This window comes from Platichthys flesus, chromosome 15, assembly GCF_949316205.1.
Source record: "Platichthys flesus chromosome 15, fPlaFle2.1, whole genome shotgun sequence".
Lineage (NCBI taxonomy): Eukaryota > Metazoa > Chordata > Actinopteri > Pleuronectiformes > Pleuronectidae > Platichthys > Platichthys flesus.
The window spans coordinates 7,172,999-7,196,760 of NC_084959.1; the positions used below are offsets into that span (position 1 = coordinate 7,172,999).

General features: G+C 42.7%; 1 protein-coding gene across 2 annotated transcripts in view; it reads left to right on the plus strand.

Moving 5' to 3' along the window:
* The first annotated feature begins 803 nt into the window (after positions 1-803).
* gabrg2 (gamma-aminobutyric acid type A receptor subunit gamma2) overlaps positions 804-23,762 on the plus strand; it is a 46,451-nt gene continuing 23,492 nt past the window's right edge. For both annotated transcript variants that reach the window (XM_062406883.1, XM_062406884.1), the window contains exons 1-6: positions 804-1,359; positions 8,444-8,583; positions 14,037-14,104; positions 17,120-17,340; positions 18,729-18,811; positions 21,050-21,187. In XM_062406883.1, coding sequence (XP_062262867.1) covers positions 1,244-1,359; positions 8,444-8,583; positions 14,037-14,104; positions 17,120-17,340; positions 18,729-18,811; positions 21,050-21,187 — 766 coding nt within the window. In that variant the 5' untranslated portion in view covers positions 804-1,243. The remainder of the gene's footprint in view (positions 1,360-8,443; positions 8,584-14,036; positions 14,105-17,119; positions 17,341-18,728; positions 18,812-21,049; positions 21,188-23,762) is intronic.

Consider the following 23,762-nt stretch of genomic DNA (forward strand, 5'->3'; position numbering starts at 1 on the left):
ACTTCTTTTGTAAATTATGCCATTTCGGGTTGAATTTGATGTTGGTGCTTAGGGACACTTGGATCCCATCACAGCATTAAGGCATGTTATGCTTTTTTCTGTTGTTTATATACGTTTGAAGAAGGAGTCCCCATGTACTTCAATTGTATTGGATTTGAGTGCGAAGCTGTTTACCCCTGAAACTCCGTAGGTGTTTTGTGGACTCTAACACTTCACCCAAACCCTCCATCGACATAGTGGTGAGTAGATAATGAGTGAACTGTAGTTTGTTTGGTGAGCTATCCCTTTTACCTTAACCTAACCTATAACCACATTTCAGATCTTACCTCTAACATTAACCAGGGCCTCAGAAATAAAGTTACGACTGAGCTTTGGTCTGACAACGACCCAGCCAATGTTGGAAAAGATCCTTATGTGGTTGCAAAAATGATTTCAATACAGGTTATTTACATATCATAATCTGATGGTTTTACTTGTTTATACGTGTATGTAGGAAAACCAGTGGGCAGGAAAAATGATTTAACTGTGACATAACTTCAGTCTCTCATCATTAACCTGGTATACCTTGTGTATCACATTGTAAATGTAATTGTGTTATTTAATGGTAACTACTCTTACACCAGTGGACGATTGAAGATCAGTTTAAATATTTGTTTTAATGATAATATTTAAAGAATACCCCTGTGCTGGTGTTTATAAATAAAAAACAAGTGGAAACATTTAGCATAAAGCAGCAAACTCCAGCGTTTTCCTCCAGTTGTGTGGAGCTTCCGCCTGGTGAGACCACGCATGTGTTGATCGGTGCTGCGGCAACGTGCACCAGCTCCACTCTGACCCCGGAGTTAATCTGCATTCAGACCGAGGCTCCGCTGCTTTTCTCCGCTGCCTGATATTAGAGCCGGCTCATTACGTGGAGGGGGGCTCCGTCGTCTGTAGAAGGTTTTTTCAGGGCCCTGCTCGGCTCTAGATACAGAACAAGGAACAACAAAAAAAAGCCGATCGATGCCAAATCAAGCCTTCGACTAGCATCGCTTGTGTTTTGGCTGATTTCATCCCCACCGCGCGTCCGCCTCGGGTCTAGATCTGCAGACCCGCCGCTGCATACGAGCACAATGTATCGTTGAGAGGAAACACAGTGAATAGACGGACATCTGCACGAAAGAGAGAGACACACTCAGAGAGAGCGAGAGAGAGAGAGAGCGCGCGAGAGGGCGAGAGAGCGAGCGAGAGAGAGGAAACGAAGATGGTGATGATGGCTTCACCCAGTTTAGCCTCCAAATGCTCGGCAGCAATGGCGAAGCCTTCCCTGCCCCTGAAGCTGCTTCTCTGGGTGTTTATTGCCGTTAATCTCCCCGCAAGGTAAGAGACTGACGCGTGATATGTCCTCTTAAAAATTCCTCCATCGTGTGTGCGCTCCGTGTTCGGGCTGCGTGTTTGTCTTATATGTGCTTTTTGTCCCCCTGCGCCTCATCCATGTAACGGTAACACAAACCCGCTATTCGCACGACCGCAGCTGAGATTCGCCTTTATCAGAAACGCAATGTGGTGAAAATAGGGGCCTAGATTACAGGTGTGGATTTAACATGGAGGTGTGATATTGTGTTGTATGCGCCGCCACAGCGACACAAGCATCGGGTGCATCATCATATTTTTTTCCATAACACAAAACCGAAGCGAAAAACAGCTGCACGGCCACAAACATTCCTCCGTGGCCATCAGGGGATTTGATGCTGATTTGCTGGTGTTTATTTCTGTAAGGTTTGTCCAGTGTGTCTGTGACAATCTGTCCGGTGATGGAAATAGCTCAGTGGCTGAAGCTAAGGCTACACACAGCCTCTGCTAAGCTGTCTTCAAGGATCAGGTCTATTCTAAGAGCCAAAGCCTCGTTATTTAAAACGCACCGGTCGCATATGGCGTCCACAGTGGTCAGGAGAAGTAGCCTGTGATTGAGGACACACGTTTGATTCCCCACGCATTTGGAATAATAAAGAAGAAAAAAAGCCTTTTTTCAAAATGGCAGACAATCACACAGAGAATACAAGTGTAAAGGCACAATAAGGAGAAGGATAACACATATGACAGAGCCTTGTTTTCACAGAGGGAAGGGGAAGGGAGCTCCACTTGAGCTTTAAGACGCAGATTTTGAAGGGGGTTGTTGATGGAGGCTGCTCGGCCGCCCCTTATTATACATTATTCCCGTGTACTCAGATAAGGGCAGTCAGGGGGGGAAGCGGATGGTTAGGCTCCTCGCTTCGCCGTCCCCCTGTGCTGCCGGAGAGTGAAAAATGGAGGCAGATAAATCAGCCGGCGCTCAATCACCGTCTTGGTGATGGCAGCCACTGGGGGGCCCCCCCTTGCCCAGCCCCCCATTTCAGGGCCTGTGCATTTCTAATTGTATGCGCCCGTGTAGTTCACCGCATGCTTGAGTAAACACTGCACCTTGGCCCAATTGGATTACACCCAGCATTGAGATGAATGGGCAAGTTGTGCTTGAGTGACTGAAGCTTAATCAACAGAAGCAGATCAATGTCAGTGACATGTGGCTGCTTCTTAAACAACACCAACAACAACAACAGGGCTGAGTGAGAGCTCTCCTGCTTGAAGGTGATTTACATGGTTCAGAACTTGTCATCATCATCATCCCCGGGTGACAGCGAGATGTTCCTTCTTTTTGTTAAAAGTCTTGGCACTATGAAACGGTGATTGAAAGACAGCTGCATTGTAAGATGCATTGGAAGTGGTTTGTGATTCATGTATGAGACCTCTTACATAAGCCATCTCTCAAGGCCTCGGGCACGCTTTCAGTAATCTATGCTACTTTGTGACTCATTGACAGTTACTATGTGTGGCGATGCCCACAAGCACCACGGTACGTTAAGTGTGCAGCCGATTGTCGTTTCACATATGTCCAAATAAAAAATCACCAGGTTTGGCACATAAACACACCTCTGTGCTAGCCGACTAGGTATAGAGGACCCGGCACATTCAGGGTCATGGCAGGAGGAAGTGATGTCAGAGTGAGGAAGCTTTTGTCATGCTCCGGTGATTCAGTTGTGCAAACTCACCTCTATTATTTCAGATGGCAGGGGAAGCTGATTACATAACCACATTTGGAACACGCTGAACATTAGTTTAGTTTTATAGCTGCACTTGAATACATTTGACTTCTTATTTCTCATGAAGATATCGAAAATATTTATCTAAGATGCAAATAACAATAGTCACAACTGATAAAACACAAGTTTATGATTTTGAGCTTCTATAAGTGGCGATGATGTGAGACAAATGTTCACTGGAGAATCAACTACAATCCAACTTCATGAATTCAACCCTCACTCCCACCTGCCACTTGTTGCATCCCAGTCATCCCAGTTTGCCTGATTCATTATGAAATGGCCACTGTCTAGAAGGGAGCTGAGCTTCTCTAAAATACCATCACATACTATCTGCCTGTGGTCTTCTTTTTTGGATAATTGGGACATGTAAACTATCAACTTGTCATGTATCCCATAATGACTTTCCCCTCATTATCGTCTCAGATGTAATAAGCTAGAGTTCATAGTGTACAGATGTCAAAGCTCATATCGGGGCCTTGGCTTTACAATTTAGAGACAAGGATCACAAGAAACCTGAAGTAGAGTTGTAGTTACTGGGACATAACATGACTTTTTATTACAGAGCTAAAAGAGTCTTTTCACTAGGACCAATATCTGCCCTCCTCATATCACTGTCCATAAAAGACTGTGGATAAATATTTTAAGCTTCTTTTACTCCAAAGGGGTTGGTGAGATCCTTTCGGGATCTTTCGAGTACACAGCAGGTGAATCGAGGATCCTTTTATCTAGGTAGTCCTCGTCTTGGGGGAGATAACTGACAGTATTACTTACATTCACCGTAGCATGTTGACCAATCATATTTCACTGCAGTATCTACGTTCATGTCTAGAGCTAGACAAGTTTACACGCAGAATTTGAACCTTCTATCACTTTCTTATTGAACATCAAGTTTAATCCACCAAGTAAGGATCAATATCATATTCATATTTATGTTGCCGTTATGTTTACATCTAGTACATTTACATCTAGTACATTTACAGAAAAAAAAACTGTTTATGTCAGTGACGTTGCATTTTAACATCCCAATAAATTACTGATTGGACCTTTGAAGATATTGGCCCCATTGTGACTTTTGCCTAACCTGTTTTACTGTAGTTCACAGAAACAAGTCAACCTTGCACAGCACTGTAAACTAATATTTGTGATCTGAATCAGACTGGACTGAGTGGAGCCTGTACTGGTTCTCTCGGCCAGAGATCATAGAAGAAGAGCAGACCTGTATCTGAGCACCATACCTGCTTTGTATATTGTTTGCCAAACTGAAAACTTGACTTAATAAACCCCGAGTGGAAGTTAATGTTTCTTTTTAATGATTACAGTTTGTTTATAAGTGAAACCTAATCACTTATTAAAGGCAGAGCTTGTGAAATGAGCTCTGCGGCTATAAAATGATGAGGAAAGCTGGTTTGTTCTGTTGTTGCCATGAGCGCAGCACCAATTTTCTGTTGTGTATTAATAGCAGGATTCCTTTATTAGCTACGATATATAACATGCAAAGATAATAGCTCAAGGGAACCAGATGTGGACGCTAATGGTTGGCACGTTGTTGTACAGGATATTGCATCCTTTCCTTTCCGCCTTAGACCTTATTATGAATATGGCATAGGGCTGCCATACAGGCCACTGGCTGTCAGATTTACCTTTAGCTTCAGTGACCCTCAAGTTCGGCCTGAATGGTTGATCACAAGGCCAAAATTGTTAATGATGCTAAGGTGCACAACTGAAGTTATGTTCCTAGCTTCCGCTGCTTCTACATCTACTGGTAGCTGGTAACTTAGATTGTGCAGAAGACTGTACAAGGGATATTCACCATCATGTCCTGTACTTAAAAGGTAAAACTGCAGAGGAAGGGGAGGGGGAAGGGGATTGCCACGTTACATGAAGCCTGAGATGAGATTTGGTGTTGGATCGGCTCGATGGTTGAGACAGTTGTTTGTTGCATACAGAGCAGGTTAAGTTAAAGTGGTTCTCGTGGATGCCCAGGGTAGAATGCATGGAAGCTATCAGATCGGGTTCAATACGGGGAGCTGTGAGCACAACACTCCACGACTCTCCATCGTTAGACACACGGACACGGTCATACATATGCATGAAAAACAAACACAAACACACTGGTGCGTGCCTCTCTGTGGGCCTTCAGGTACCAAATTAGCAGGCAACCTCAGATCTGCCTGCAGTGGAGAACACATGGCTCTGCCTTTGATCTGCTCATCTTTGGAGCATTTCCATATATACAGAGCAACTCTGCAGGATGAATATAGATGATAGAACTGCAGTAACCTAAAAAAAGATGTTCAGGTTCTCACATCCCTCTGTACAGCTGGCTCCTCTACGGTCCGTCTGTCTGTCTCTCTGTCTGTGTCAGAGACACGCTTTCTCTATTTTGAAAAACATATATCTAAAAAGGGTTTCAGCCTGAGTAAAAATAATTTAACATTTAATGTTTTTAGGCTCTGGTGCTGTGATGGAGATGGATGGCACTTAATGAAGTCTGGGAAAGCGCGCTGGTCAAAACATTATTCCTCGCACCCAGCCTTTGAACACGAGAAAGCTATCAGGGCTTCTGTCCTTGTCCTTTACCATGGAAACTGTCTTCCTCTCACCATTTCCACTTTCGCCATTCTTTATTATTTCATTCAGACGTTGCTTTTCCTCTCGTTGCTATACAGCCCTGATGAAAGCTTGCGGTGTTTCAAGGTTGCTTTTTTGTGCTGTTGCCACTCGCCCTGGTCGGATCCAGTGGTTGCTGGAGGTGTTTGAGTGATCCAGAGCCGGGACAGATTGAGGATGTGACACAATCCACCTCTCCATTGCGTCTCTCTTTTTTCTCTGCAGTGTTTGTGATGCATTATGTGCCTAAATTAATCTGTGATTTATTTATTAGCTGCAAATACACGTTTGCTCTTATCTGAGACGCAGTGTGTATGTAATTAGAAGAGTAGGCATCTCTTTAATGCATATGCACATAGTAGGGATATTCTAATAACAGAGGCAACACTCTTAGTGCAGATAACATTATATAATGCTACGTCTATACTGCCATTGTCAAGGAAGCATGTTGCCACTGGAGACCATATTCCTCCATCTCCTATCCAGTTCTCTAAGGTGGAAGAAATCATTTACCAAGATCATTCTTGTGCTTGAGAAAGTACAAACATATTTATTGCTCCACCATAGTGGTGTTTGTGGTCAGGGGCTCTGGAGGCATCATTACCTTTTCACTCTAAGATGTCTGACATGGGGACGTAAAGGGAGGAAGATTGACATGTCCTCTTCAGCCTGCACAGAATCTCGGGGGCCATAAAAAATTATCTTTTATCTTTTAAACAATCTCTTTTATTATCCAACATATATTTCTTCCTCCAAGTTTTTAAACCCTGACGTCTACGAATTTATTCATCATTTTTTCGTGAGTCACTGGATTGAAAATGGAGGAGAGGTGTAACTGCAGCTCTTACATTGGGGTCGAGGCAGGTGTGTGGGTGGAAGATTAGATAACGTTTTGTTTTCAATGTTAAACTATACTCTGCAGTAATTGAACCATTATAAATCGTATTAGTAGAGCAAGTTTTACCTTAGTCACTAAGAAAGTATTCGGTTGTAGTAGAAGGAGTGGAAGTAGGTGTTTTGACAAAGATTTGACAAACTGAAAGGAGTGACATTCATTTTTAACTTGTCCAATTTTGTGATATGAAAGACAACAGGTTAAAAAATGGGTTATTTTGAATCTCTCACTGGACGGACCAGTTCGTCCAGTCCAGGTTCTGAGAAGTTAAAATAGCCTAGAGTTACCTCGCTTCTTATTTTACTTCTTTGAAGTCTTATCAGAACATTTCACATTGACAAAGACTTTGATTGAACTTGTTTCAATCTATACAGAGGAGGAGCTTTTTTAAATAAATCTTTACAGGTGTGAGTGGAACTTTACTTCTAATTAACTGGTGCTGTGTGCTAAAGCCAAAATTTCCTTTTCTGGGGCCATTTCACATTTTCTCACCTGTGTTAATCAAGGCCATGTCTCTGCTGATATTAGGCGTAAATGGAAACTTTCCTTGCATCTTTGTGGTTCTAGGCATGAGCTCCTCGCTTTGTCTCGGCCATCACACTCTCTCTCCTGTTTGCACTCGCTCCATTTCCTGTTCATATTTACTCTTTTTGTTTGTGTTGCCCTCAATGAAGCCCTGCCATTTCCTGCCTGCACCTGTGTTGTATGGAAGAAAGCAACATGAGAAAAATACTGCTGTTGACAGTGTAATATTAGGCACAACAAACAACATACACAGATGTTTAATAATATGAAATGTTTGTCACAGTAAATGTTGAGTGCACGGCGCTAACCCTAAACATTAACACCACATCTCAATGGTGAAAACAAGTGTTGAAGGCTAAACAGATTCACAGATTACTGTTGCTCAAGAAAACTCAATATATTGAATTATCTCATTAAACCATGTAATGGCTTTTTCCCTTCAGAGATAACATCATGTCCATCAACCAGAAGATGTCTATATGTCTACTTAATATCCTCTTACATGTTGATGTGCGTTTGAGCCTTATGCTATTTTCAGGTTATATGATTGATTTGTGCTTATGTAAGTTTTGCATCTCGGCAGCCATTGATACTGAGAACCATTGAATTATGAACAGTACAATTCAGATGTCGTCCTATGCATGCGGGGAATGCATAGATCCAAAGCAAATAGGTTCGTCCCTTTCATCTCATCAAACATCCGATAACACACTGTTTGTCTTATGTGCGATATAAATACATGAAGGGACTGGTCTTGTTATGTTCATGTTTTTCTCTATGAAAGAATAAAGATACCTGACAAGACTCTTCTTGCAAATTAAAATATTTGCTCAAGGTGGCAATGGTGCAAGAATTTAGAAATCTCAAGGTGAAAGAAACTGTTTAGACTATGGTGCATAAAAAAGAAACAGGATTATCACTCCGGGCAGCAGGGATGGGCAGACCAAACCAGTGTATTTGATTAATGAGATCCTCATAGTGTGAAACGATTGCATTGAACATGTATGTTCTCCATCACGTGTGCTTTGTTGAATTTGTACCGACTGTGTGTGAAATAACCGCGACAAAGAGGAAGGGGAAGATTCATCTCGGTGTGAGTGATGAAACGCTCAGAAAAATAACCCAAGTTTTATCTCCAGACCTTTGGTTGAGATCTTCAAACGACTTGTCACTCGCTGTGTCTCACATCTCCGAACTTGCCTCTGTGAAGGAAGCAGAGCAAGTGCTTGCTCTCCATTTGAAATAAATTATTGACTGCATTTCTCCCCCTCTCTCTCTCTCCCTCCGCTCGCCGCAGCTCCATCCAGAATGAGGACGACGATGAGGCGACTAACAAGACGTGGGTGCTGACTCCCAAAGTGTTTGAGAGTGACGTCACACACATCCTAAATAGCCTGCTAGATGGTTACGACAACAAACTCCGACCCGACATCGGAGGTGGGTGCTGATTCTTCTCAGATGATCTGTTCAGTCACAGGATCCACACTGCAGTCAAACACAAAGCTGTGCTCATGAACTGAAACACGCTCACACACGTGACCTTCAGCCATTAGGTTTAAGAAAAATAAGGATCTGCGATGTCAGCTGACTTCCAGAAGGGGCTGTGATCTTTTCACTTGTGAGAGGACTGCGTGAAGCCTGACACACTCGTTAATGAATCCCAGAATATACCTCTCTACTTGTTTAATGCCTCTTTAACTCAGTCACATGCCTTTGACTTAAGTCCGAATAAAGCCATGCGTCTGACTTTAAACATCATTTTTAGAAAAAAAGTGATTCATGGCTTCACTTGACAAAGACACATCTACTCTTAGATTATTAAGTGCATGTTAAAGTAGTAAATGCACATTTTGAAGAGCATTTATTAGTTCGGTAATTGTTCATCACCGGCATTGAATTTGGTAAAAAACAGGCATGAGTTGGACCCAAAACCTAAAGTGTTATATTTGGACTTGACTTTATACTCACAAGTTGCTTCACCTTTATTGATAGCTAGTAATGAGTCATGGTATCTGAGATGTATTTGAATATCTGTCATGCAGATCTCACATTTTTTTACTTCTTATGAGCAGAAGTAGAAACAATCGTAAAGTAGGATTTGCCTGTTCACATCCAATTGCTGCATTCAGGCTGAAGTCTGAGCACTGAGGATTTACCGCACACAGCACACAGTTCATTATAGTGACTGGCTGGGCAATATAAAGTGTGTCAGTGTTTGCCAGTGTCTACTCTATGTGTGTTTTGTGACATGCCATGGATTGTTATAAAGAGTGTGTACCTGTGTATACTTACGTGCATGTGTTACAGTGGGGATATCAGTCTGTCAAAGTCCCGCGAGCTTTCTCTTTTCAATGTGAGAAGTCGACAAGTAGCTTACCCCCCCCCCTCGCTGTGACAGACAGCTGGGCAGGGCTCTCCTGTCTGCACAAGAGCACATACATTCTAAAGCCTGTCACGTCCAGCTGCAAGTGCAGAATGGGGAGATGTTCAGCATCTTTGAATACGTGATTCATGGGTCAGTATTCCGGGGGAAACTGGTTTAAATCATAATGTGTCACACACACTCTTATAGAATGATAAAGATGTACCGCTCTCCATATGACAGCAGTGAAGGGCCTCTCCATCTCCTGTGGTGCTCGTGCTGGATTGGGGGAATCCGACGAGTGCGAAAGATAGTTTGAAAAGAGGGCCTCCGTTTTATCAGCTTACGTCAAAGAGTTACAGTTACTCTTTACATTTGTCTCTTTGGCCTAAATTAAATTGTGTTTCTTGTGGTGGACATGGGGAAACAAGTACAGCTCGCACCCTGGAAGCAACGGAGAACTCTTGGGTACTAATGCTGATACTAATATTAGGTACATCGCCCAATAAATGAAAAATATCAAACCCTTATATATTGAGCATAAATACAAAAATTTTCTAATGATCTAAGCAGGCACTTTTTCCACAGCCAAAATATTCAGCATGGTGTATTCTGTCATATAAAAAACAAGGTCAGGCTCTCATCTTTAATAGGATATTCATGAGCCACTGATGCGCAATCATTTCCTGTCAGGTTTCTTTTTTTAAGTTTTGTTTTGGTATTTTTTTCCCCATTTTCTCCTGATATGAAATTCACCGTGGTCTTCGCCGCCACACTCACCCCACCAGTGACATAAGGACAGAGTACATGTGCTGCCTCATCAATTTCACATCGGACTCTGAGAGGTTTATCCTATGCCCCCCCCCTCCCGATGCAGCTTTAAAGTACGACCAACGAACTGAAGGAAATGATGGCGCAAGATAAAGGAACGGAGTAACAGGGCTGTATAAAGTAAATCCCCATTGCGCTCAACTGCCTTCATGGCATTTCCATATATTGCATGATATGTGCGGCACCGCAGTCCAGTCCATGTGACACGTTTCATGAGCTGCATCATCTTTACTCTTAAGACTTTAGAAGTGGGCCTGTGCTATAAAGAGCAGCTCATATCTGCTTTGAGGTGCAGCTTCAACCCAGAGAGCCGCTGCGTCTCAGCCGTCTTCTTCAAACGCGCTGTGATGTCGAACTCTCTCAGCGTTGGTCCTCTTGCCGCTGCCAAGCTGCTCAGCTACAGAAGGATTATAATTAGCCGCATCTGAGCCACCAACCAACCAATCAACCAACCAACCAACCAACCAACCAACCAAACTGAGGCGAGGCAAAGTTTTGCGTTTCACTCCGCGGTGCAGTGAAATGCCGAGGATTTAGAATCACCGCTGATTGTGCCACAGTTTCCCTTTGAAGTCCACTGTGATGCATATTAAGCTGCAATGACCCTGCAGTCTGTAGATGTAAACTGAGGCAAATAGGACAGAGACAGTGAGAGATTAAGAATTTGACAAGGCCTTTTTCTAAATACATACAGAAAGAAGAGGTTTATGTTTAATAGAGTTACACTGAGGGTATAACACTATTGTGCTGAGAGATTAATGGATGTTATAAACAGGGTTAACAGGGTTCGTTACCGAAAACATACACGGTTGGTATCTACAGGACTGAATCCCGGTGCAGGTTTTGATGCTTCATTTCAGTCCTCTGTAATGAAATAGTTTCCTGGCTTTCAGGCAATTTAAACATGACCGCACATGCCCAGTGAACATCAAGCTTGACTCTCGTGGCAACACATTCCCTACATGGCTCTGGCTGGTAGCTGCCTCAAACCAAAGTCGACACCACAACAAAATGCCTCGAGCTGAATGGCTTGAAGCTAAGAAAAAGCTTCGGTTCTGGCCCAGGAACAGATTTAAAAGGTTTGATTCCGCATCGTTATCGGAAGAAAGAACAAACATCACGCAAATCCCAGGTTTAAATGATTGAAATGCATTTTGCTGCTTTCGATCATTCGGATTCTTTTTGCTAACTCTAGGATCCTTCCACCAGGAAGCCTGTGGTGGGTGTACTGGCATTTATTATGACGCCTCAAACTATTTCAGCTCAGCCACTTGATGTTCACTTGCTTCTTGGAGAGATGTTTCCCTGGCACCTGTTTGGGCGTTTATGAAAAGAACACTCGTTGCAGTTGGCTTCTTACAATAATTATTTTTGCTTTTAAATCCTGTTCAAGCCATGCCTGCGACTTAATATGAGGTTGTGCTACTAATGCAGTCCAGGCTTGTATATTTCAGGCATTGCTTTTTCAGTTACATAAATACCAATGATGCCAAGGTGATGCCAATAGCATGAACTTTTATTCTTAGTCACTCGCTAATGTATCCGGCCAAAAGCAACACCAACTTCTGTGTGTTTGTTCAGTTACGCGTGTGTGTGTGTGTGTGTGGGGGGGGGGGGGGGGGGGGGGGGGGGGTTGCAATGCACGCTCATGAAAAATGGATGCAAACCCGCACACTCTGCCCCTGTGTGTCTCTCACACTCACTATAGCTTTCACGTCAGTCCCGGAGGCCACGCGAGTCCTCCCTCAGACATTAGGGCCGCTCATCCATACACATACACATTAGACAAGCAGGCAAAGTGTAGAAGCGGGTCCGGACAGAGCACGGAGGTCCATTTGAATCAAGCTGCCCAGTTCCTTCAGCCATACGTTGTTGGACGTCTGGCCGTCCAACAAAGTATGGCCGCTGACGCCAAGTGGTGTAATTCATGGCGTTGGACGCGCAGAAAGATTATTTATTCGATGCACGCAAAGACGTCCATGTATTTGCATTTGTTTACTTGAAAGAACATTTTAAAAACCAAGAATTGCAAAGTGACATTTTCCTACTGTAGCTGCTGCTCCTGGGTCGTGTCATACATTTGTCCTACGTTGATCTCATTCGGCCAAGAATTGTCATCTTGCATCAGCATATTTATGCTCATAACCAACAAGTGCATCTCTTTGTTAGTGCAAAGCAAACAGCAGCAGGTCTGTGAGTAAAGAGAGTAAATGATTCACAAGCCTCCAGCGTGGAAGGACAGGAGGAAAAAAAAGAAAAGGGTTGGATGGGATGTTGCACCGGGCACAAAGGAATCCTGGTAAATGGGTCAGGAGTTTGGCCATAAATACCGACTAAGTGTGCGGTTCACTGACAGCCTGTTTGAAGAGGAAGTCGGATGTAGCCAGGTTTCTATATCGTCAGCACAAGTGAACATATCCTAGCAGAACCCCTGTAATGTAATACAGTTCTATAGATGTTGAATGGGGGTCCATTTTAATCATGAAACTTGCTGTGTATAGTTGAATGGAGTGAACAGAAGTCTTCCTTTAGAGGCATGTTTTTGTCTAATGCTCCTCTTTAGCTGCGTTTCGGCCAAAATCACCTCGAACCTCTGGTCCGAGGAACGTTTATCAAGGAGCTGAATGGTTCCTGCAGATCAAGGGGTCGGCAACCTTTACTATCGTAAGAGAAATTTTACCACCTCTTCCCCTAAATTAAATCTGTCTGGAGCCGCAAAAACATATTTGATAACACAGGTTATAAAGTTATATATATAGTTATACAATATACATAAAAACTATAGTTTGTTGCATTAATTACATTATAGAACGACTATAAATCGAACTGTAACAGGTAAAACAAATATGCCTGTTACAAAAAAGGAAAACACCAAACTCTTATGAAGAGGAGAACAAAATACATGTGTAGGCCTACTTTGAAATAAATGAAACACAGAACAATGCTTTTTTTGCTCATCCACAGCTTGGTACTTTAACAGAGGCTGTGTGCTTGCTCTGGAAATGTCTTTAAACAATAAACATTTTTGTTTGCCAATTCCTCGCCACATATCAAGCACACAGGTAAGTAAGCATCGTTGGCAGTGAAAGCAAATGAATCTGTCCCTGAGAATTAAACTCTCTATTTTCCTCACAGACTTTTATTTTTTTGGGATTTATCCATGGTTCTGTTACCGAGGCTGGGGGTCTGAAACTGTAGATTAGCGACCTGCAGGGAAAAGCGCCAGGACGTAATAGGATGTGACGCATATTTTAGCTGACGAAAAATGTTAACAAAACGTGAGAGCAGGTCAGACCAGGAACAAAGCAAATAAAAACACACAAAATGACAAAACTTAGGAAGCTGATTTCACGAGCTAATGCTATAGAATGAAAGGCTGAATTAAAACTTGGGTGTACTTGACCAATCAGGCATCTTCACTGCTGCAAGCCCCTCCCTAGAGGATAGTCCGTGTGGTGGAAACGCAGCACTTGTAATGAACTTGACTTGACAGTGTGCAGTACCAGGTGTTTCTCTACCGAAAACTGAGCAGGGATGTTTGCAAACAACTTCATATTGACACACACACATTTATTTTCCTCTTGTTGTTCAATCATGATGATGATAATTATGATGATAATGACAAAAAGTGACACGCATCTTGCTCTTGCGTGATAGATGACTCCTCATCCCAAAATTGTCCTGTGTTTCTTTGCAGTCAAACCGACAGTGATCCACACAGACATGTTCGTCAACAGCATCGGCCCGGTAAATGCCATCAATATGGTAAGTAGCGGTGAAATTTGATGTTTGTGTGTCATTGTTGTTATTAATACTGATACTGAATGTGTAACTAATACTAATGCATAGTGGGGAAGTATGTCTTTGGCCTGCCTCCATCCTCAGCGAGGGGAGAGTATCGAGATCCAGAGAGTCCTTCTCTTCTCTGACAGCGATTCCGTGTCTTGCTCTAGGACACTTCAGCAGGGGACAGGATTTCTGTCACCGCGCCGCCCCACTGCCCATGTAGTGTAGCAACACAAAAGCACAGGTGTCAATCAGCTGCTTAACCACTGCATTGGCCTTTGCACCGCAGCGGATGAATATGGTCCATTCCACACGTCGGATTCCATTAAACACCTCTTATTCTGAATTAGAACACTCATTAACAGCTAACCAGTTGTGTTGCTCGACACACGGGCCCAGGCTCAAAGTAGCATATTTGCAAATGAGTGTGTGCGCTGGCAAATCCGCCGATGTTCTCACTTTTCACTTGCCAAGACTTGCATCCGCTGCAATCTGAGGTGTCACCTGTTCAAGGACTTTGCAGTTCCTTCACAGAGATTCAACAATTTGTGATTTTCCTTGGATCTGGTTTGATAAAAAAAATTGTTCAGGTGTTTTGATTGATTTCAGTCTGTTGTTGTGGCTAGTGACAGATTCAATGTGGACTGGTAGCTCTACGTTTTTGCAGTGTTGTTCATTTTCTATAAACATTTGAGAAAACAGAAGAAAATATGTTTAAACCCCTTTAATACTTTATAAAGCTGTCTGTGTAACATTTGATAAATATTTTCGTTGTACAAAACATTGGAGCCTGAAATGGATTTTTTGGGGGACCAATGCTGCCATGAGTAATAAAAATGTATAATACATTTTTCCAATATAGATATATCTGCCAATACACACACACACACACACACATACATATATGTGGAAAAACAAATTGGCAACGACCCCTCAGATGTTGTTTTCAAGTTGAGGCTTGATATTTTACAGTTTTACCATAAACTTTATTATACCCGTTTATTATCCATCCATTATCCATACCGCTTTTCTTACTAAAGGTCACAGGGAGCTGGAGCCAATCCCAGCTGCCATTAGGGAATATCACCAAACATAGGCACGATACTGATACGTCTGTGAAAGGCTCATTTTTATCAGCTAACTAATAAATCGATCGTGCTCTATAAAAAGATATACAGAACTTGTTATTATCAGTGTATTTCTGAAAATGAAAATAAAAATTTTAGAGTTTAGATTTAGAAATGCAGGATTTCAACTGGCGGATTGCGATAGAAAGACCTGAGCCCATGATGCTCTTTTTATTACTGCTGGTGAGGTTGTAAATAACACAGTATCGGCAATAAAGGAACATTTAGCCGTCGTGCAGCTGTCATGACTGAAATAGGCCAGGACTGGCTGTGTGACAGCGGAGAGGGGAAAATGTTTATCTGAGACGAGGAAAGAATCATAAATTGGGTGTCTCGTAAAACTCACATCAGCATCGTTTTCGGTGTCTTTGTTTTCCTCTGCATGTCCCCGCGGAGAACCCGTTTCTGCTGTGATGCTGCAGAGCGGGCTGCTCTACATGGCGGTGGCGTTCCATTTCACTTAGTCCTAGCTGCGACGCCCACTCTCAGTAACTGCATTCACAGTGAAGTTGAAATTGATGGGATCAGGTAGAAAGTGTGCATATTGTGCGCACGTGAGGGAGTCTGCATGCATGGGTGGGCCTGTGTGTGTGTGTCCGTTTGTGTGTGTGTGTGTGTGTGTGTGTGTGTGTGTGTGTGTGTGACGAGGGCAGTCTGCTGACATGAAAGGTTGACTGATTGCTTTGCATTAATTTGTAATCAACGAGGTGGGGCCAGCGCGTTCAAGCCACCGTGTGACAAACGTGGTGTGTGTGTGTTGGGGGGGGGGGGGGGGGGGGGGGCATCTAGGCACTAACACTATTGGATTTTTTTGATCGCGTATTAAGGATCTTTGAAATAATTTTCATCTTGAGTGAGTGTGAACGAGGGGCAAGAGAGAAAACGAGAGAGAGCGAGAGGAAGATCAAGGTGTGAAGAAGAAAAGGAATCGTAAATGAATGCAGCCACTGGAGACGAGCGCCTCTTAGCCCTTCTCAGATGTTTGCAACCGCTCGAATTGAAACAAGTGTGATTCTGTGAAAGATCCCCGAGTATATTTAATATTAAAATAAATAAAAGATACCTATATCTCTCAGCAAGGGCCCAGTTGAGGATCCTAAGGCATTCAATCTCTCTCTCAACATTGGATCTAAACTGTATATGTGTCCTTTGTGGGGGGGAATTAAATAAATAAGGGGGGGTAGGTAGGAGTGTTGTCGAGTGAAATTTGTTGTTTTCAAATCTCGTTTAGGACTCTTTGGCATGGATTTTGACTTTATTGTTGGACTAAGCTTTGTCAGGAAGTTAATGCCTTTATGCCCTCTCGCTCACAAATCCCTATTTGTTTGTTTTCTTTCTCTCTCTCTGTGTCTCTCCTGCTGTACTTCACTTTGAACCATAGGGCTCATGTTCCGTTCTAACCCGGTCCTCACCAGTGGCCGAACCGGAGACAGAAGGTTTTGTGAGGCTCACGACAAAGCAGCCGAGTATGAAGTCAGATTAAACTCCAGCCAAACAATGGGAGTTCTTAATTGCACTGTTGAACATTTCCTTTTCAGGCGGGGTGGTCTTCTTTCAACAGGAAACTCTTTAGTAGTGACAAAGGGACTTTTTTGCAGAGGCTAGGAAATGTATCTTAAAATGTGTTCCTGCATTGACTTCCCACGGGTGGAGGAACAGCAGCAGAGTGTTTCTGGAGCGCAGGCTTTTGATTTGATGGCATCGCTTCTTGCAGTTAAAACCCGCGCCGGTGACAGCAGCGGCTCCCATACAATGCTGTTTTGTACGCTGCGAGGCTTTTCCTGACAAAATTTTATCTGGTGTTCAGCATTTAAACTGAAGTCAAACATAACGGTTGCGGGTGGATCTGTGTTTTGTCTGTCGTCAGGAATACACCATCGACATCTTCTTCGCCCAGACCTGGTACGACAGGAGGCTGAAATTCAACAGCACGATGAAGGTGCTGCGTCTCAACAGCAACATGGTCGGGAAGATCTGGATCCCCGATACGTTTTTCCGCAACTCGAAGAAGGCCGACGCCCACTGGATCACCACGCCCAATCGCATGCTCCGGATCTGGAACGATGGTCGAATACTCTACACCCTCAGGTAAAGCTCGGCGGATTACTGAGGTGGGAATCTGAGGAGCTGATTTAGGTATTTCTCATTCATATGTGACCCGAAGCTTGATTGATCGTGTGATTGGGCGGCGGGCTAATCCAATTTGATGGTTATCACTGCTTTGTTATCATATTCACAGTTCAATTGTCAATTGTTGTTACATATTCATTTGCTTCGAGGAAATTTATAATTTTCCTTAACACTTCAAGATTTATCATCGTTCTTCAGGGAACGTTTTGTAGATCTTGAAAGGCTGACATATTTGAGATAGTTTGGCCTCTACTGAGTTTTCTATTTTTATAAATGAGTTTTCATTGAGGTCCATCTGGGTCTTCATGGAGTTTACCAAAAACAACAAGCGGAGTGTGCACTATAGAGAGCAATCTGAAGTACCCGACCAATTAGGGCCCCTCTGCATTAATGATTTATGATGCTGATTATCCTGAACAGGCCCTGGGCAACCTTAAATTTCAGCATTTTAAAGTTGACATGAATTAGCATGCAGGAAATCTGTCTTGCCGAATGAGGCTGGAAGTTGTTATGTGGGAAGGGAACACTGGAACTACGTCGCCCTGGGCTTATTATTTTAGGTGCTCTTGCATGGAGGCTCGAGAAAAATCATTTTAAATTTTGCTTTCCTATTTGAGTGGTTTGACCGTCTGAACTCCTCTGATGCTTTTTTTTTAGAATTTACTAAATATCATACCAATTGTAAATATCTGCAATATTGTCTGATGACTCATTATTGCCTGAAGATCTTGAGACTTTAGGATCACATCCAATTCAGATGGAAGTGACTATAAATATGTGTCATGTGTAAAACAGCAGTGGAGATTAAAGGGAAATATGAATGTGCTTATTATCATATTTTGCGGGCCATCATAAATACAGCGGAGGTTCACACTGACAACACAATACATCACGGGTGGTAATAAGAGAGAAAGTGGACTCTTCTGGACTCAATCAAGCCGTGATGGATGTTGTCCATAGCAGAACACCACCCCTCCACTTCATTAATTTGTTAAGGAACTCTAACCACTGGTTAATTAGGATGACCGCTGCGATGCCGAGGACAATGATACATGACAATAGCGAGCACATGGGTGGGTAAAGTCATTTAAGGTCATTCTGTCATTAAGGGGAAGTTTAATGACTTTGCCTGCGAACTCTCTCAAGTGTGAAGAGGAGAGACAGATGTGTTGCCGTGGAAAACATGAATTTATTTGAGTGAAATTTTAATTAATGACGCCAGGTGTTTCTACCGATAAGGTTAGAGGTTTAATTCTGACTATTTCAACACAAACTTTAGGTTTATTGTTGTTTCTGAATTGTCTATAGAAGGTAAGTGAGCAGATCCTAATACTGTGTCTCTGCAGGTTGACCATCGACGCCGAGTGCCAACTTAAACTGAACAACTTCCCCATGGATGAGCACTCATGTCCCCTGGAGTTTTCAAGCTGTAAGTCTGGCCATGTGCTGATGCCCCACTGTCTTACCCCTCCCCCTGTTCCTCTGTTCCATCTCAAGGACACACAGACACACACAAACAGACAAACACACACAATGAGGCCTTGAAAATGCGACATGTGAGCCTAACAGAGACACAATTTAATGAAAAATTATGCAACAGGCCAAAACCAAGGAATTTGAGCTGCAGTAATCGCCGAATTTATTTTTTCTCCTGAAAAACAATCACATGCATCACATGTGAATTTAAATTGACCCCATTGCTGCGCATATGAAAGTGTGCGTGCATTTGCAGTATGCACAGAACATCTCACAGTCTCTGCCTGCTAGAATGCTCTCTCAGTCTATAAAGAGCTTTATTAAGAAAATTATATAAAAACTTTAACAATATGCATTCATTCATAAAGACGCAAATAATAAAATGTGTTAAACCATCCATCCATTAAAGGTACAGTACGTACTGGCATTCAGTAAAGGTATTTAATAATAGATGGTTCATTACCCACTCGATCAAAGCCAGAGAGGTGATTGATTTCCCTGCACGAAGTCGATGCTGTTCCAAAAGGTGACCTGTCCATGTTTGTCAGTACCACAGTGCGACGCCCAGCCGGGGGGGGGGGGGGGCAAGTTATGCTAATGAGGCTGCCACGGATCTAGAGAGAGACGCACCATGGGACGCTCTCCAGATAACGCTTCCTAAATAGCTCCAGAGCAACAAGAAAGAGAAACCGGGGGGCTGGTGGGGGGGAGGGCGAGCAGCCTAAGAAATGGAACAGAGGCCTTCATGTAAATTTGATGAAAGCCACGGATGTTTTCCGAACTTTGAAACTCACTTGATGTACACACATGAGCTGGATCTCAGAAGACGCAGGCGGGGCAGTGTGCCGCTTTTCCTCACGTGGCCGTGCTCTCTCAACACGTGCCACGGAGCGGCCTCTTCACTGAGCGACTTATAGACGCCTAGATGAATTCCAGCTGCTCATTTAAATATCTTAATTAACGCTTCGACTTGCACAAGTGGCTCCAGAGTGACATCCGGACACCGAGCTCCAGGAGCACTCTGGCTCCCCAAAAAGACACTAAAAGAATCCTTTGCCCCTCATGCATTGCCGGTGAGGGAGCCGACTGCCCGCCTGGCCGGCAGTAATGTGGCAAATGGGCCGATCCTTCCATCCCCTGCTCCTGTGAGATCCGGCATTATTGGATGTCTGAGAGCACTTTAGTCGTAAAGCCGTTTTTTAAGTTTGCATCCGAGGAAAGCTCATGTGCATTATTCAATGGCTCACCGCGAGAGTGAAGACGACACCGGAGTGAAATCTGAAGAGGTTTGGCCGAAGATCGTTAAAGTCCAACTTAAATCTCTGCTTTTGGGAACAGTTAGTGAGGTCCATTCACAGCAGAAGAGTCAGGAGCCTTCAAGGTCCGGCTTAAATATTTTTGAATTTAGCTACAAGATAGAAATTCAATAACAACAAATATGATTATATATTATAGTAATGCATCTACTCATCTAAGTGAATCAGTATCAGACATTTGAGATTACTTATTATATTCTCATCTCTTGATGTAATAGAATTACAGAAATCGACCTCATCATCAGCCGTGGATCAAAGTTGTAATCGTGAGTGTTTCAGCGTTGAAGTTATCCTGAAAGATAATTTTCGTCCCCACAGTTGGAGTAGTCTGTTAAATACTTAACAAATATATGAACACAATACTTTTACTCAAGTTTTTTAGGAGTAATAATAGTCTTCTCTCAAAATATTTTTGTGAGAGGCGTATTAACTATTAACTTTTGTTCTTCTCTTTTTCCAGGATAATAAATTGACTAAGTTTATCAACAAGCTGCTTACAAAGCATAGTCTTTCACATGTGGGCCGTAGTCAAGTGTTTTATTCCTTGAATATTGGAAGTTCTGGTTTATTGCAGTTTTTTTTATACTTAAAATTTAAATGATCTAGCATGTTGTGTTTATATTTCTCTTCAGTGCGTCATGCTTCCCACTTCAAACTGTTTATTTGTACGGTAGCTCACTTTGTAAGTATGGGTGAAATGAGACTTATTTCATATTGACCAGTCTGGCTGAGAGCCTATCAAGTCTGGACACATTTCCTAAAAGGGATGAAAATGATCCTTTGAAAAGCATGCTGCTGTTCTTTTGCACCGAGCCTCCCTCCTCTGAGTTTCTGCTGAGCTCCATGTCACACTGACTCTGTTCTCTCGTGCTCAGACGGCTACCCCAGGGAGGAGATTGTGTACAAGTGGAAACGGAGCTCGGTGGAGGTTGGGGACATTCGCTCCTGGAGGCTGTACCAGTTCTCCTTCGTGGGCCTGAGGAACACCTCTGAGATCGTCAGGACCGTGTCAGGTAAGAAACCGGACTATTTCGTTTGATTACAAACAAGTCTCAAAGACATATAATTATAATCTTAAAACTTAACTATGCATGGTAATGATCAAATAACAAGACTGGAGCTGGTTCTGGTTCATATCTGGAGGTTAGAACATAAACTCCTGGAGAAATAGATGTGCCCTTCTCTGTTTTTACCCATTTTTCACCCTCGTTGCCAAAAAGTAAAATCCATAAGGGCGACTGACTGGCCGGTCTCTCTCACTTCCCCTATGGGATCCATGCTCAATAGAAACCCCCCCACCCCCCCCCCCCCCCCCACCCCCCGCTGAGGCAAGCATAAAAGTACTTTTTTTCCCCTCAACCTGATGGTCCAACTCGAGAGCATTTGAAAGGCAGTTTTGAATGTGTGTGACAATTTAGAAGGTTTTATTATTCTGCTTTCATAACAGAGATTCAACTCGTTCTGAGTCAAGGACCTGGGATGAGATATGGACCAGTTACATTTCATCCAATTTTAAAACCTTTATGGGAGTTATAATAGTAATAATGTTCTTTAGAAAAAGTGAGTGAAATATTGACTTTCTCACCTGTAATCCTCTCCCATGTATCTTACCTGAGTCGATAAACCTACATGTCATGATCTGACGAGAGTGGATGGATTAATCAAATGCTTTGCTTATTAAATATCACAGAGAAGGAACAGGTGTGTCAGTCATACAGTGTTTCCATGACGGGATCCCATTCACAAACGCTGCAGGAATATAAACGTAGGCTCGAGTAGAAACAACTGCTTCCCCTGCAAAGTGCTGGTGCTTCAGCGAAGGGCCCAAAGTGTGTTTGCATGTGCACGCATGTTTGCTCATGTTTATATGAATGAGATGTCAGGGAGTTGTGTTTGCAATGTTACGGGAAGGAAATGCATGTTTTCGTTCTGCTTGTCTCGGGTGTGAAATCAAGGAAAGTAGAGCCGCAGAGACAAACTTTGGCCGGAGGAGGATTCGTTCTCATTAGATCAGCCGCAGCATCCAGAGGAGCCGACTGAAATTTCAAATAAGGGCCTGTTATATACTTTCAGGTCAAATAAATCATACTGTTTAAATTCTAAGGAGACATTTGAGCTTTTTCTTTTTTTAAACTCAACTTGAACTTGAAACCTTACTGACAATAAACGCAGTAAGGTTTCAGTCTTTTCTTGTTTTTACCTTCAACTCAATTCCCTTTTTTATGAGATATTGAATTAACCGTGGAGTATTTATCGCAGGCAGCGGGATGTTGTCCTGGCCGGCCTCCATCTGCTTAAAATATACTGCTGGCTGGAAGGCTAAAGGGACGTTATTGTATCGGACATGAGTCAGCGGGGTCATTATTCTTGCAATCATTTGTAGATCAGTGTGTCTAGTCCTTTACAGCTGTGTACGGCGTCTCTTTCACAATAAGAGTATTGTGAGACCTAATTGTGTTATACTAAAAGATACAGTATGACGCACTTATGACATGTTTTTGTAGATAAATGATAATGAAGATAAGGATTTTAATAACACAGTTACGTAATGTGCATCAGTATATGAAAGCTCAGTGTTTGGCAGTGGAACTAATGAACAGTGCTCTCCCATGATGAGCAGTTTGTTTGGAGGTAATGTGGTTTTTGAAGTGTTTACTCGGGCTGTAAGAGCTGTTATGTATGCCAGTGTTCTGAAAAGGTGAAAAAACAAAACTGTGACAAAAAACATCTGCTGTTACAGTAAATATTGTATTTTATGTTTTAATCACAGTGCAGTTGCTATTTAAATAAATATGTATTTACCGGCCACTGCGATGCTGTTTATTCCTATGTATTATTTTAACTATCAAATGTAGAGATCTAATTTCGGTCTGAATAAAATGCTCAACCGAGCTCTATCATAAATACTGAGAACCACACTTGTACACAAAGTAGTTGAGGGATTAACTGAGTTCACCCAGTCGTTCTGTAATTTGCCACAGTTCACCAGAGTGTCACCGCCACATGACGCTCACACGCACGCATACGCAAAGAATGCTTTTGCATGTACATCGGCATCGCAAGACCAAATGCTTAGACCCAGGCCGTGCAAGGTGATTTAAATATAAATAGAAGGCTACCTTTAAATGCTGTTTGTTTGAATCAAAACATTTCTCGAGTGACAACAGGAAAGGGCGACGCGTGTGGGAGGATGAGCCTCGTGTGGTGGAGGGTGAGCAGCGTCCTCCGACTCGCCTCTGGTTTGTTTCCACGAGCAGCCATCTGCTCTGTTGTTAGAGCGGAGAACCTTGACTGTGGCGGTGAGACCCCACGTCTCATTCTGCAGTCAGTTTGTGTTTCTGTTTCAAGATTCATGAACACAACATCTGTCTCCGAAAGCAATCAGCGACTTCTTAATATGCTGCTTCATCAGCAGCTTGTTTTGTGCATTTCAACGATATAATGATATAGTAAACACGTATACTAGTCAGTTAGAAGTTGAGTTACTTTCATAATAAATTATTATTATAAGTATATAATGTTATTGATATCAATGAATTTAATTCTGAGGTAAATGTAAGACAATTTCAAGAAATCTAATAATTTGAC